Here is a 15,058-nt window from a genome sequence, read left to right as displayed (position 1 = left end):
AATTTCTTTTATTTTGAAGTAACTGTAGATTCACATTAAGTTGAAAAGTCAGTACAAAGAGGTCCTGTGTACTCTCACCGTTTCCTCCAATGGTAACATCTTATCTGTAACAAAACCAGGACATTGACATCAGTAACATCCACAAATCTTTTTTATAATTTTTATCTTTTTAAAAAGATTTATTTATTCATGAGAGACACACACAGAGAGAGAGAGAGAGCAGTGGAGACCCAGGCAGAGAGGGAAGCAGGCTCTAAGCAGGGAGCCTGACATGGGACCCGATCCCAGGACCCCAGCATCACGCCCTGGGCCGAAGGCAGATGCTCAACCACTGAAACACCCAGGCATCCCAACATCCACAAATCTTATTCAGATTTTGCTAGTTTTATATGCACTTATGTGTCTAAAATTCTATGCAATTTCGTCAGGTGTACACCTGTATAACCAGTCCCACAATCAGGATGCAGAACTATTCTATTGCCACAAACATAACCTTGCTACTCTGTTACAGTCACATCCACCCGTCTTGTCTTTTTATACCCTCCCACCCCGGTTCCTAAACCCTGGAACCACTAATCTGTTCTCCATCTCTGTAGTTTTTTTCATTTTGAGAATATTATATATGAATGGTATCATATAATAATGTAACCTTTTGAATTTAGCTTTTTTCCCTCAGTACAATTCCAGATGTTTCTATTTTAAGGAACACATGTTAATGATTATAATTTTTGTATTTATCATGGGATAAAATATTATAATGTCCACTTTCCAGATTCACCTAATGGCTGATCTTATTTTTGACCTATACTAGAATCTATTACATGGATGTCTTAAGAAGCCTTACCTGTAAATACGAATAGGGTAATATTAGTTAAATGTTAACTGTCACTGCTTACTGGAATGCCATAAAGCAAATGTTCGAAGGTTACATTTTGTCCAAACATAACTGGGTGTGTGTGTGAGGGCCTCTCTTCTCAGTGAAGGTGTTTCAGGGGAATTTCTTAGACAAATTAGAACAAAAACACAAAGAAGTAAAACCTTAGAAAATACATAAACTAAGTTATCATAACTATGTTACTTTTCAAAAGTAAGGCACATTCAGCAAATAGATAACCTGTTACTCTCTTCACTATCAAAAAGCTGCTATGTAGAACATCAAGTTCTCATGACAAGATAGGTCATGTGGATGATATCCCAACATTCTGCAAACTCAGAAACTTTTGCTGAGATTGTAGAAGGCTGTAATTTTCCCATGCCATATGGACTATGGGAATAGCGAGGATTCTAAAAGTGGTCTAAGACCACCTAAATTCCATTCTGTCCACTGTTCTGAATCAGAGGGATTTACCAATTTAGGGAGCTCTATCAGCAAGTCTTTTGAATTTATGACCAAGCGGCAAGGGAAACAGCAAGGTTTACCTTGCTTCTGTTGTGAGCTGTTTTCTTCTATCTAGGCTTCTGTTGTAAAATGGGATGTTAAGTTTCTAGGAAACATCAGTTGTTCATTTTAGTCAAGGACACTATTTTTACATGGGAGACTTTGCAGTTATTGTTAGTAATAGTTTCAGATTGACTTCACATTTATTTTTTACTACTGGTATTTGTCAACTATCTTAAGGCATGGGACTAAGAAAAAGACAACTCTGTTCTTTGAAATAAAGGAAATGTAAAGTGGTAGTTTTTTTGGAATCATTTTGGCAATATTTATCAAATTTGAAAATGTTTATACCCTTTGTTCTGCAATTCTACTTCTAGGAATTTCTTCCAGGAAATAATCATGTGTGCAAAGATGCTCATACATATACAATGATCTTTGCAATATTGTTATTTCAAATAATTAGAAACAATGTAAACTTCCATTATTTTGGAAAAGGTTAAATAAATTACAGTACATGAAATTATGATATACTATGCAGTATTAAAATGAATTAAGTTGCAATGATGTGGATGGAGCTAGGGTGTATTATGCTAATCAAAATAAATCAGACAAAGACAAATATCATATGATTTCACTCATATGTGGAATTTAAGAAATAAACAGATGAACATATCAGAGAGAAAAAAGAGGGAAGGAAACAAACCATAGGAGACTTTTTTTTTTTTTAAGATTTTATTTATTTAACTGGGAGAGAGAGCAAGAGAGTAAGCAGGGTGGAGGCACAGAGGGAGAGGGAGAAGACGACTCCCTGCTGAGCAGGGAGCCTGATGCTAACGTTGTGAGGTTGCTTTGAGGCTTGATCCCAGGACCCTGAGATCATGACCTGAGCCAAAGGCAGACTACCAACTGACTCCTTAAAAGCCCCCCAAAGAGACTTTTAATGGTCGAGAACAAACCGAGGGTTGATGGTTGGAGGTGGCTGAGAGATGGGCTACGCTAGATGGGTGACGGGTATTAAGAAGGGGACTTGTTATGATGAGCACTGGATGTTGTATTTAAGTGATGAACCACTGAATTCTGCTCCTTAAACCAATATTGCACTGTATGATAACTAACGATAATTAAAATAAAAATTTGAAAAAAAATTACTTACAAAGAGAAAATAAAAAGAAATGTAAAAAACTCAAATTGAGTAGATGAAAAGTACTGCTATGAAAAAAAATCTCTAGAATTTTTAAGGAAAAAGAACAAATAAAAATGGTGAGGGTCTAGGAGCATGCTCACAGAATTTTTGCACTGGTTATCATGGGTAGGGGGTACGTTGTGAAGAAATATAACCATACATTTTTAATATTTAATACTATTTCAATTTTGCAAAAGGAGCATGTATGTTTATGTTACTTGTGTAGCTAAAAAAATATTAAAGACATTTCATCAACAGACTATATCTCCAAAACAACAATATCAAGATTGCATCAAGGACTGGTCTTGCTCATATTTTTAACAACCATCTGGCAATGTGGGGTGGCAATGTTTACAACTGCAACTTAATACTTGGATTTAACATACAAAATACATTTCGTCTTTTGGAAAGAGCGATTGGAGTAAGATACAGTTTTTTAAAAATAGGGTCCCAGAGACCTGAGCTATTTGGAAAAAAAAAATTTTTTTTTGGGCCAAGAATAAAGCGATCCAGGAATTCATTCAACCATAAAAGCTGGAAGCTGATTTTCTTGGTTATACCTGCAGTGCTTGGCACATAGTAAACACTCAATAAATAATGACTTCATGATGGATGAACCGACAGTTTTAAGTCATCTTAGTAGCACCTACTTATTTAAAAGCAGGATATATTAGCAAGGATAAAGGATGGAGCCTCTTGTTACTTTTCAAGTGAGGAGGCTGAGAGGGAGCACCCCCCCTCTTAATACCCAGGTTAGGAATTTGGTCGAGGACAGCGTTTAGTGGCTCAAGTTTTGATGATCTGTGAATTGAAAAATCTCGGAATTTTAGAACTAGACAAACTATAAAAGGGAAAACAAGCGAGTTGCCACTAGTTATATGCATAATTTTGCTCAGACGAGAGGAAGGGGCTCTAATGGCTGTGAAGTTGTGGGCACCTCAATCAGTGTCTACACTTTCATCTGAAAAAAAAAAAAAAAAGGAATACTCTCTCCCTCGTAGGATTTGCTTTTCTTTCTTTTTTTTTTAAGTAAAGATTTTATTTATTTATTCATGAGAGACACAGAGAGGGGTGGGGGGCAGAGACAGGCAGAGGGAGAAGCAGGCCCCATGCAGGGAGCCGGACGGGGGACTCGATCCCTGGTCTCCAGGGTCACGCCCCGGGCTGAAGGCCGCGCCAAACCGCTGAGCCACCCGGGCCGCCCTGTTTGTTGCTTTATACGGAGGCATATGCAAAACTATATAAAATGCTGGCAACATAGTGGCCATTGCACATTGTGCAAAGAGTGTTTCAGGTGAATTCAAACCCAGCAGCCAGCGGCTGTAAGGCTGTTCACCCCCGAGAGGTCCTCAAGTTCCGGCGGTCTCGCTCCTTTCAGTCCAACCACAGCCATCGGGCCGGTGCGGTCCCAGCAACCGACTCCCAGGATCCGGGGGGGACCCCGGCGGCCCCCGCCCGGGTCCCGAACCCGAGCCCCCCCGGGGGTTGCAGGGCCCCGGGAGCGCGCGGCCCCGCCCCCGCCAGCCCCGCCCACCAGCCCGCCGCGGTTCGGGGGTCCCGGCGGCACACGCCTACCTCCGCTCCAGGGCCGGGTCTGCAGCGCTCTCCCCGCGGCGGGACGGCGGGGTCCGAGCCCGGCGGCCGGGCAGCGGCGGCGGCGGCGGCGGCGCGGGAAAGCCGGCGGGGCCCGCGGGCGGGGCGGCGACGCGGGCAGCACAAGGCGCGCGCTCCCGTGGACGCAGGCGGGAGGCGGGGGCGGGGCGCGCGTGCGCGCGGGGGACCCGGGCCGGGAGGCGGGGCCTTCGGGCGGCGGCCTGGAGAGGGCGCCCTGGGGCCGAGCCGGAGGCCGCCGGGGGGCGGGGCGGAGGGAGGGCGTCGACGCACGGGGGCGGGGCGAGGCGAGGCGGGGACGCGCCTGCGGGGTGGGGACGCGGGGGCGCGGCGGTGGCGGGAGCGTCCCTGGTCTCCGCCCCTGTTTCCCACTCTCCTCCACCTCCCAGCCGGCGGGGCTCCGGAGAGGCGCCGCTCGCCCGTCCCCGGAGCCGCCCGGCGCCCGCCGCCTGCGCCCTCCGCTCGCGGTGAGCCCGTCCGTCCCCGCGCCGTGCGCTCCTCCGTCTGGGCCATGGATGGGTAAGTCCTCGGAGGCGCAGCGGCTGCGCCTGCCCCGCTTCCTTTCGGCTCCGCGGCCGGACGCGCGACCCCCCGGCCGAGCCCGACGGCGGGGCTTCCGGGCGCCCCGCATCGCAGGGGCGGTCCGCCGCCGCCGCCGCCTCTCCTGCCGCCCGCCCCCCCGAGGCGCCCCCGTAATGTCCGCCCCTTCACAGCCTCGCACCCGGAAGCGGAGGGAAGCCGGTGCCGCCGCCGGGCGCCGGGGTCCGCCCTCGGCGCGCGGGGTCCGGGGAGCCCGGCCCGGCCTGCCGGCACTTCCTCTCAGAAAATGGTGCGCTGCGCTGGGGGAGGCGGAGGCGGCGCTCGGGGCGGGCGAGCTCCCGCTCGGGGAGTTGCTGTTTACCGGTGAGGTGGGGCGAGCGCCGGAGCTTCCCCTGGCGGGGAGGCGAGCGCACGCGTCGGGGCACGTCTGGGCGGCGACCTGGTCGCGAAGCCGGGGGGCCCGCCGCGGGGGGGCGGCGACGGGCGGGGCGGGGCTGGGCTGCGGGAGGGGGGGCTTCGGGGGGTCCCGCCCGCCGCGGTCTCGGACCCGGGCTGCGCGCTGTGCGCACGACCTCTGTACACCGGGCGTCTGGACCTGGCGACCGTGGACTCCGCCCCCCCCACGGCCCCCCTCCCCCCCCCAAAGAAACTTCTTGAATTTCTGCAATTTTCGGGCAGCTTTCAGACGCTCTAAAAGTTAACGAGGTCCGTGATCAAAACAGATACGGGATCACTGATAGGAACATTTCCGAGGACCCAGGGATATGGCGTGGGACCTGGCATATCGTTTCATGTTGCAAGAAACGGCTGGATTAGGGTCTTGGTGGATTGAAGGTGGCATATGTATCTCAAGGTTTTTAAGACCGCTCCAGTTCTGTTAGAGCTTGCACGTCCACTTAACTTATTCTCCTTACGTATTTGAGGTTTTGTCTGGCCTTTTACTTGCTTTTTGAGGACAAGATATCTGCAAAGCCCTAGGTCGTAGGATACGTGGAACTTGCGTAAACGGTAAGAGCCGTGTGCGTGTTACCATCTAGTTGATGACTGTTGCCCTGCTGTCTGTGCAAAGACAATGGGCTCTTCCAACAGTTTTTGCCTTCGTTAGACCTCATTTATCTACTTTTGTGACATTAAATCCGTGTGGTATTTAGATCAACTCATTTGAATGCTAATTGCACGCGGCTGCGGGCGTTAGAATGCGATTGCAGCTTTCATGGAGGGTGCTGATGTTCTGTGTTTCGTTTCAAGCCAATTGAAGCTATTTTCATTCTCTAGTTGAAACTTTTCCGAGAGCGCTTGTCGAAAACTCTTTTCATTTCACGTCACCTCATTCAGTTACAGCTCAGAGGTGTGCAAAGTTGGGTGTTTTCATTATTTGTGTGATGACGCCGATATTTCAGTTCAGGGAGGCTGTGAAGTTAGTGTCTCCCTGTGTCGAAGGCGTTGTCGTTAGACGGTTGGACTCGAGCTGTGGAAGCAGTGTAGCTTTTTGTGTTGGAAAATTTATAGTGATGACAAAGAGGACTCGAGTTCTGCGTCTCGGCTGTTAAATTCTTGGGTAACTGAGAAGCGCAAACATGCTCTTTCAGATGGTGTAATAACTCTTCATCCTATATATGGTTTTAAAGCTAAGAATGAGTTTGTTGGTTTAAGTGTGTGGGGCAGTAAGACATTCTGGAAGGTAGGTTCAGGACCAATACCATCTTATTTTCTCTGCACAAACGGGTTATTTGGTACATTTAAGTTTCAGATAAATGAATTTCAAGTTTCAGAAGTTTGTAAGGAAAAATAAAAAATCGACATGGTTATTGTTCAAAGCAGTTTGCATCATTGAACAATCTAGCGTCATAAATTTGTTTACTTTTATTAAGTAATGGCATTATAGGTTATTAATATATAGAATATGGTTGGAGCTTTCTCTTAGGAGATAGGTACACTGTTACTGCAGATGATTTCTTTGGGATGAGAAAAGATAGATTTTTGTTTGGAAAGAAGTTTGTAGGAGTTTATACACCTTGGGGTTAAGGGATGTGGTTTTGAACACAGTGAATGTTTGCTTTCAGGAGGCTCGTTAACTTTCTGCATTTTCCCACAGCCTGAAAAGACCCATTTTCATTATTTTGGATAGTTAAAAAAGAAACAACAAACCACCAGTCCAGTCTGTCTTTCTAGATCTTCCTCAAATCCCAACTGTCTTTTGTGTGTGTGTGTGTGTAACGTGTTGATTTCCTCCTGAGATAATTTATACTTAAACACGGTTTTGATGTGGTGCAGTTTTTTCAAAAAGCAGATCTTTGAAAATTTTCATGTCTGAAATTTGATATTTGCATTTATTTTAGTTTTGAGAAACTATATTAGCTATATTTTGATGAGCTGTTTTGGGTGGTAGATGCAAATTTGCAAGATACCTTCTATTTCTTTAAAAGCCACTCACTAGCTTAAAATTTCACTTAAAATCTTAAACATGGCAATTGAGTTAAAGTTAAAATAATGAACTTTGGCGATTTTGAGTTTTGATTTGGATTTGTTAAATAGAGGTAAATGGATAAACACGTATTACTTATTGACACACAGCTATACTTTAATAAATACTAAAATAATTTCATTTGCTATTTGTTACTTGTAGTGAAAGCTTTGCTTTTACACTCTGCTGTTGCTAGACTGTCCCATCACTTTTCTTTGAATTAACATTTCACAACTCATCACATTCTTATTTTTATTAATTTTTATTATTATAATGCTTTTCTTTTTTCTTTAATTTTATTCTCTCTGTCTTTTAAAAACTTGTTCTCTAACTTTGTTTTCCATTTTCTCTTTTTACTTTTTCCATACAGTGTTGTTACAGATCTTATAGCAGTCGGTTTAAAGGTAGGACTCTTTTACTATCCTTTCATAAGCCTTTTAAAATCTTAGTTTCCGCATCCCCCCCCCCAGTGATGATATCATCTAACCTGTTCATAAAGTTATTCTGTTTTATTGTGTGATAATAACCTTTCATTTTTATTTAGTTTCAAAATAAGTGGATCTGTAGCTGATTTAGATTTTACACATTTATAAAGAGGGGCTATACAATATTATATACTTAAATTGTGAACAAAAAGAGTTCAGCTCCAAATTTTACATGAACTATCAGAGTTGTGTTTATTTGATTTTGTTTTGTTTTGTTTTATCAGTTAAATGTAGCAGTTTAACTGCTGCAGTTAAATGTAGCAGTTAAGTGTAGCCTAGCCTAGAACAAACCCTATCATGTTTGTTCTTATATCTCCTCTTGGATGTGCTTATGAGTAGTAAAATAATAATAGCAGCTAAAGTTTCTTCAGTTCCTAGTATGTGCCAACTGCTTTACACATATTTCACTAATTATAACAGTCCTTCAAGGTAGGTATTAATAAATTCCCATTTTAGAGATGTAAAGATAGTTTCAGAAAGTTTGTTTTCAGGGTGTGGTGCACCAGAGTTCAAACCCATGTCTTCCTGGTTCCAAAGCCTGACCTTTTTTTTTTTTTTCTTTCTTTTTTTTTTTTTTTTTTTGTAATAACTAGCTGCTAATAATAAAGGGTCTGGTCTGTCTAGAAAGAAAGTGAACAGGAGAGCTGGAAAATTAATATCTTACAGTAATAATTCTTCTAAGTTAAGTCACTTAAGTTTTATCAGTCTTCTTTATTGAATTCTAAAATATAAATCAAGTAAACAATGTTTAATCACTATGAGGCTTTTAAAATATAAACGAGTGTTTTAAAGTTTCCTTTAGCAATTTGGTATTTAATATATAGCTGAGTAGAGAATCTAGTTCTAGAGGTCACTTATAGTTTGGATTACTAGAGGGAACAAAAATAAATAATTCATGTTTATAAGTACTTTATGTGAAGTTGTTTGACCACTTTCTGTCTTCCATCTCTTCATCATCTCTTCTTGCAAGCAATTTCAGCACTTCCACATTTGCAGTTACTGGATCTGGTGGTGATGCCCATATTCTTAAAATACCTTAAATAAACATAATAGCATATGAAACTAACAATAGGATTCTGAGATTAACATAATTGGGAACTACTGCTTTTACTGTCTTTTGAAGTAGGGTGGAGTTAGCTTGTTTTGGCAAACTTTGAACATATTTCATGAATTGAAAATAAATGGAGGAACTTCTTTAGTGAGATGCTGGCCGCCGCCTTCTCCTTCTCCTCCTCCTCCTCCTCTTCCTCCTCCTCTTCCCCCTCCCCCCCCCACAGACATTTAGGTCAGTTTCTCTTTTGGGAATGACACTAAGAGATTAGAAACTGCAGGCTCCTATCTAGGATCACTTTCGGTGTCTGTAGGTACCTGTGAGGGAAAGGATATTTAAAGTGAATGTTTGGTCTTATCCAAAATGTAATTTGTGATTATAGAGTTTATCTAGCAAAAATGAATACAGGAAACATTAAAAAAAATTTTACCATTTTTGAGTTGAGAAATTATGCTTGAAGGGGTATTATGTCTTTTTTATTGTGGGGAAAATATATCTTGATAAAAAGATTAGGCATGGCATTCAGATTTGAATACATGATTTGGATTTCTGACTACCTGTTTAGCAGCAAGCACTTTGAAAACATAGATCCTACTCAGAAAAGATAAGCTGATTAGTTGTTTCACTAGGCAACCTATATTTTTGTAGAGTTAAATACTGGAAATGTCTGTAATATTACTCATTATATGGAGAATTTGTCCTAAGATTTTCTACTTCTTTTGGATCCCATCCAAAGAGTTTAGTTACCAGGTAATAGGCTAGTAAGAAGGCTCATAATTCATCTAGATTATATAAACCAAAATTAGCAAATTAAATGAGTCCCTTAAGAATGTCAGTTACTTACCTTCCTCTGTTTGCTATTTGAATATGATACAACAAATAGTTTTAGCCAGTGGGAAGAGTGGATTTCAGGTTATGCTCCATAAAGTTGGCTTTCCCGGATTCAGAAAAATAATATGAATTTCACTTTTAAAACTAGCTTTTAAAGAATTAAAAATACCCTTAAATATGAAATCCTTTATTTTAGGAAAAGAAAGCTGAATTGTTTTTAGAGATGACTGATAATGAACATGTGTCCAGAACTTTATTATATCAGATAAAACAAACTGTCAGCATTGTGGGTAACATAGCTTTTTGTGTGTATACCTAAGTGTATTTTAAATTTCCAGCTTATTTTACTAACTAGTTTATGCCAAACTCAAGTATTTCCCATATTTATGGTTATTTTTCCAAAATATGATAGTAGTTATTAAAACAAATGATTTTTGGGCACCTGGGTGGCTCAGTCCGTTGAGTCCAACTTTGTTTCAGGTTATGATCTCAGAGTCCCTGTCGGACTCCCTACTCTGCAGTGAGTCTGCTTGTCCCTCTTCCTGTGCCCCTTCCCCCGTTCATATTCTGTTTCTCTCTCATATGAGTGGAGGAAGGGGCTGAGGGAGAGAAGCAGACTCCCCATGGAGTCCAGGAGCCTGATGCTGCTGAGTCTCATGACGTCGAGATCATGACCTGAGCTGAAATCAAGAATCTGGCCTGTTAACCAACAGAGCCACCCAGGCGCCCCTAAAACATTACTTTTTAAAATGATATTCCATGCATTTTCTGTGTAGTCTTCCTATTTTAAATGATTAGATGAATATAGAAAAACTCACCTTTAGTAAGGACTGAAATTGGCTTCTAATAATTAGCATGCCTGTCAATATAAAGGAGAAAACGATATAGCATATTTAAATTAATTTTGAAGATCAATTTTTTATTTGCTTGAGTAGAGCTTAGCAAAGTACAGCCTGTGGACCAAATCCAGCTTGCCACCTGTTTTGTAAATAGTTTTGTTGGAACACAGCCATGCTAATTCCATATTGTCTGATGACTTTCACGATTAGAATGATAGAGTTGAATAATTGTAGCAGAGATCATATGACCACAAAGCCTAAAATATTTACTTTCTGGCCCTTTTCAGAAAAAGCTTTGTTTGATATATACAAAGTATAGAAGGCCTTTGCTGGACATTTTTTAAAATTGAGTTTTAATTTACATAGAGTGAAATGCACAGTTCTCAAGGATATAGTGCAATACATTTTGACAAATGTATCTACCTGAGTTTCCTACTCCCCAGTCAAGGCAATAGAACATCACTCCAAAATGTTCGTTGTTGTCTTTTTACAGACTCTTTCTAGACAATTGTTCTGATTTCTATCATCATAGATTAATTTTGTTTCTGAACTTAATGTAAATGGAATAAAACATTTGCACATCATATATACAGTGTAAGCTCTTTGATGTCTGGCTTCTTTTACTCAGCAAAATGATTTTTAGTATGTATGTATTTATTTATAGATGTATTTATTTTAGAGGGAGACAGGGTGGGTGGAAGGTAGAGAGAGTCCTCTGCAGACTTTGCACTGTCTTGGCCCCATCTCAGGACCTTGAGATCACCACCACCTGAGCCAAAACCAAGAGTCCCCTTGCTCAAGTGGTAGCTCAACTGACTGAACCAACTAGGTGCCTCTTAACAAAATGATTTTTATTTATTTATTTATATTTTATTTTATTTTATTTTATTTATTTTATTTTATTTTATTTTATTTTTTTTACAAAATGATTTTTAGATTCGGCCATGTTACCTGTATTAGTAGTTCTTTTTTTTTTTTTTTAATTTCTGAGAGTATTTTTTTTTTTTTCAGATTTATTTATTCATTCATTCAGAGAGAGTGAAGAGAGAGGCAGAGACACAGGCAGAGGGAGAAGCAGGCTCCATGCAGGGAGCCTGACATGGGGCTCGATCCCTGGTCTCCAGGATCACACCCCAGGCTGCAGGCGGCGCTAAACCACTGCGCCACCGGGGCTGCCCTTCTGAGAGTATTCTATTATGTAAATGTGTTACAGTATTTAAAAATCTATTCTCCAGTTGGTAGATGTTTGGGTTCTTTACAGATTTGGGCTATCATGAATAAAGTGGCTATAAGCATTTGTGTCTGGGTAGATGTATGTTTAATTCTACACCGTATCTGGGAGTAGAATTAGGTAATGTGTATGTTTAAATTTGAAAGAAACTGTCAGACTATTTTGTTAAATGTTATACCGCTTTATACTCTAACTAGCTTCGTATTAGAGTTTAGTTTGCCCACATCCTTGTTTACACATGATATTGCCGGTCTTCACTTTTATCCATTCTAGTGGGTGTAACCAAAATGGCTGACGAACCTTTTTGGTTTTTTTCTACCTTTTTCATGTATTTTTAGCCATTCACTTATCTTTTTATCAGTGTCTGTTAATGCTTTTATCTATTTTTTAAAAAGATTTATTTATTTGTTTATTTATTTATTTATTTAGCGGGGGGTGAGAGAGGGCATGGAGGGTAGAGGGAGAAAGAGTCTTAGGCAGACTCCGCTTTGGCACAGAGCCCCACCTAGGGCTTGATCTTGGGACCCTGAGATCATGACCTGACCCGAACTGAAACCAAGAGTGGGCTGCTTAACCGATTATATCACCCAGAAGCCCCTTTGCCAATTAAAAAAATTATTATTATATTTAAGAGGTCTTATTTATTTATTTGAGAGAGGTAGCGGAGAGAGCGCACACCAGCAGTTGGGAGGGGCAGAGGGAGAAGCAGATATCCTGCTAATTAGGGAGCCCGAGCAGGGCTCCATATCAGGACCCTGAAATCATGACCTGAGCTTAACAGACTGAGTGACCCAGGCACCCCTACCTATTTTTTTAAAAATAGATTTCTTTGTTGTGGTGCGTGGCTGGCTTTGTCAGAAAAGCCTGCAACTCTTGGTTGATCTCGGGATTGTGAGTTCCAGCTCTACATTGGGTGTAGAGGTTACTTAAATAAATAGATGAAAAACTGAAAAAAAAAAAAAGTGTTTTCTGAAGACAGCATTATGGTAAGGCCTTAAAAAGAAAAAGATTTTATTTATTTGAGAAGGTAAGCAAGCAAACAAGGATGACTGCATTTGAGGTGAAGGGGAGAGGGAAAGCAAGCTCCCCCGCTGAGCAGGGGAGCCAATGCTGGGCTGGATCCCAGAACTCTGGGATCATGACCTGAGTTGAAAGTAGATATTTAATAGGCTGAGCCACAGAGGTGCCCCTAGCAGGGTCTTTGTTTAATCCTCTCTGACAGTCTTTCTTATAATTGGTGTACGTAGACCATTCACACGTCAAGGGATGATTTACTTGGACTAATATCTACCTTGTTCATAACTGTTTTCTGTTGTTACACAAAATCAATCTGGTAAATTTGAAGATCTGTTGGATTTATTAATAAGTGATTGATGAATCAGGCAGTATCCCAACTAATAAGTAGAGGGGAGCTTTAAGGTGTTGTACAACAGAGAAGGAAGGTTTTCATAGGAAAGGAAGGTGGGGCAGGAAGTTATTAGCGAAAGAAAGGATTGTTTAGGCAAGATCACCTTCTTTATTGGGGGTCTTATTATGCAGATTACCTCATCTTCCTTTGGGAGATTGAGAGGGCTGTGGGAAGGATTACCTCGTTGATGCTGCTCAGAAAATTCCTGACTGACCGCGTTAAGACAATTCTGGGGGAGGTTGAAACTGCCATTAGGTTAGGTATTAAGTCAAGATTTGGTGATTTGTCTTAAGTGATGCCATTTTGGGGCTGCGATTTTCTTTTTAATACTGTTCATTGACTTGTTCTTTGTTTTTATTTTCTTTCTCTCATTTTTTGCCTTCTTTGGTTGTATTTATTTTTTATTTTTAAAAATTTTTTAAAAAGGATTTTATTTATTTTTTCATGAGAGACACAGAGAGAAAAGAGGCAGAGACACAGGCAGAGAGGTAGGTGCAGGCTCCACGCAGGGAGCCTGACGTGGGACTCCATCCCGGGTCTCCAGGATCACACCCTGGGCTGAAGACGGCGCTAAACCACTGAGCCACCCAGGCTGCCCACCGTCTTTGGTTTTAATTGAACAATTTGTATGATTTCATTTATCTCCTCTTAGCATATTAATTTTACTTTAAACCTTTTTTTAGTGGTTTCCCTATACATTCTAGTGCATGCCATATACATTTACAACTCCTCAAAATCCACCTTTAACACTACACTGCTTCAGTGTGCAGTTACTTTATGGCAGCATTTTCATTTATTCCTTCCTGTCTCTTATGACATTATTATCCTTCATTTCGCTTAACCAAGTGGAATAATCATCCAATACATTGTTACTGTTATGACACTTGTTTTTTAGATCAATTAGGAATAAGATGTATAAAATATTTTATTTTACCTTCATCTTTTCTTCCACAGTCTTCCTTTGCTTATGTGGGTCTGAGTTTCTGATGTGTGTAATTTTCCTTCTCTCCAAAGAACTTTTTTGAGCAGGGGAGCTTTAGGAGGGAGCCAGATGCAGGCCGTGATCTCAGGGCCCTAAGAACAGGACATGAGCAGAAGGCAGCCACTTAACTATCTGAGCCACCCAGGTGCCCCTCCAAAGAACTTCTTTTAACATTTATTGTAGAACAGGTCTACTGACAATCAATTCTTTGTTTTTGTTGGAGAAAGTCTTTATTTCTCCTTTACTTTTTCCTTTTCACAGTAGGCTCCATGCCCAGTGTGGAGCCCAGCACAGGGCTTGAACTTACATCTAGACCTGAGCTGACACCAAGAGTCAGAAACTTAATTGAATAAGCAACCCAGGTGCCCCCTCCTTTACTTTTGAGGATGTTTTTCATGTAGAAATCTAGGTTAGTGGTATTTTTTTTCCTTCCCTTGATACTTTAAATATTTCATTCTACTTTCCTGAAGCTTGCATTGTTTCTGATGAGAAAAAAACCTGTAATTCTTACCTTTATTCCTCTATATGTCTGTAAGGTGTCTTTCCCCTCTGTTTTTTCCCTGGGATCTTCAATATTTTCTTTATTTGAACTCTATTCTTTGAAGAGAGATATATTCTTTGAATATATACCTATATTCTAGGTATAAGTCCTCTTTCAGATATATGTGTTGTGAATATTTTTTCTTAGTCTGTTGCTTATCTGCTGATTTCTTAATGTTTTGATAAACAGAAAAATTTAATTTTGAAAAATTTCTTTTCTTTTTTTGGTTATAGCTTTCTGTTCTAGTCTGAGAAATCTGCTCATCCCAAGGATATAAAGATACTCTGTTTGCTTTAAGAAGCCCGTACTTTGAACTTTTTTTTTTTGAACTTTTTTTTTTATTTAAAGATTTTAAAAATTTATTCATGAGAGACGCAGAGAGAGAAAGAGAGAGAGACAGGCAGAGGGAGGACTCCAGGATCAGGCCCTGGGCTGAAGGTGGCGCTAAACCACAACCGAGGCTGTCCTGTACTTTGAACTTTTATAAAAGATTAGGTCTGAGGGGCCCCTGGGT

At 41.2% G+C, this 15,058-nt stretch overlaps 1 protein-coding gene and 1 long non-coding RNA gene across 15 annotated transcripts in view; one reads left to right on the top strand and one right to left on the bottom strand.

The window, feature by feature from the left end:
• PTBP3 (polypyrimidine tract binding protein 3) overlaps positions 1-15,058 on the top strand; it is a 152,220-nt gene that overhangs the window by 27,169 nt on the left and 109,993 nt on the right. For 3 of the 13 annotated variants that reach the window (XM_072842358.1, XM_072842359.1, XM_072842360.1), the window contains exon 1: positions 4,535-4,691. In XM_072842358.1, the coding sequence (XP_072698459.1) occupies positions 4,688-4,691 (4 nt within the window). In that variant the 5' untranslated portion in view covers positions 4,535-4,687. Of the gene's footprint in view, positions 1-4,531; positions 4,692-5,055; positions 5,076-5,699; positions 5,721-7,546; positions 7,581-15,058 lie in introns of those variants that run through there. The other 10 variants (XM_072842350.1, XM_072842349.1, XM_072842355.1 and 7 more) reach the window with 7 other exon arrangements.
• LOC140641883 (uncharacterized) overlaps positions 8,368-15,058 on the bottom strand; it is an 86,103-nt gene continuing 79,412 nt past the window's right edge. The window contains exons 4-6 of one of the 2 annotated variants that reach the window (XR_012038487.1): positions 13,956-14,095; positions 10,362-10,402; positions 8,368-8,696 (exon numbers count right to left, since the gene is read on the bottom strand). This is a non-coding gene — a long non-coding RNA (uncharacterized lncRNA). The remainder of the gene's footprint in view (positions 8,697-10,361; positions 10,403-13,955; positions 14,096-15,058) is intronic. The other variant, XR_012038486.1, reaches the window with a different exon arrangement.

This window comes from Canis lupus, chromosome 10 (genome assembly GCF_048164855.1).
Source record: "Canis lupus baileyi chromosome 10, mCanLup2.hap1, whole genome shotgun sequence".
Classification (NCBI taxonomy): domain Eukaryota; kingdom Metazoa; phylum Chordata; class Mammalia; order Carnivora; family Canidae; genus Canis; species Canis lupus.
Note: the sequence above shows the minus strand (reverse complement) of the source record. Positions and strands in the feature narration are given on the sequence as shown.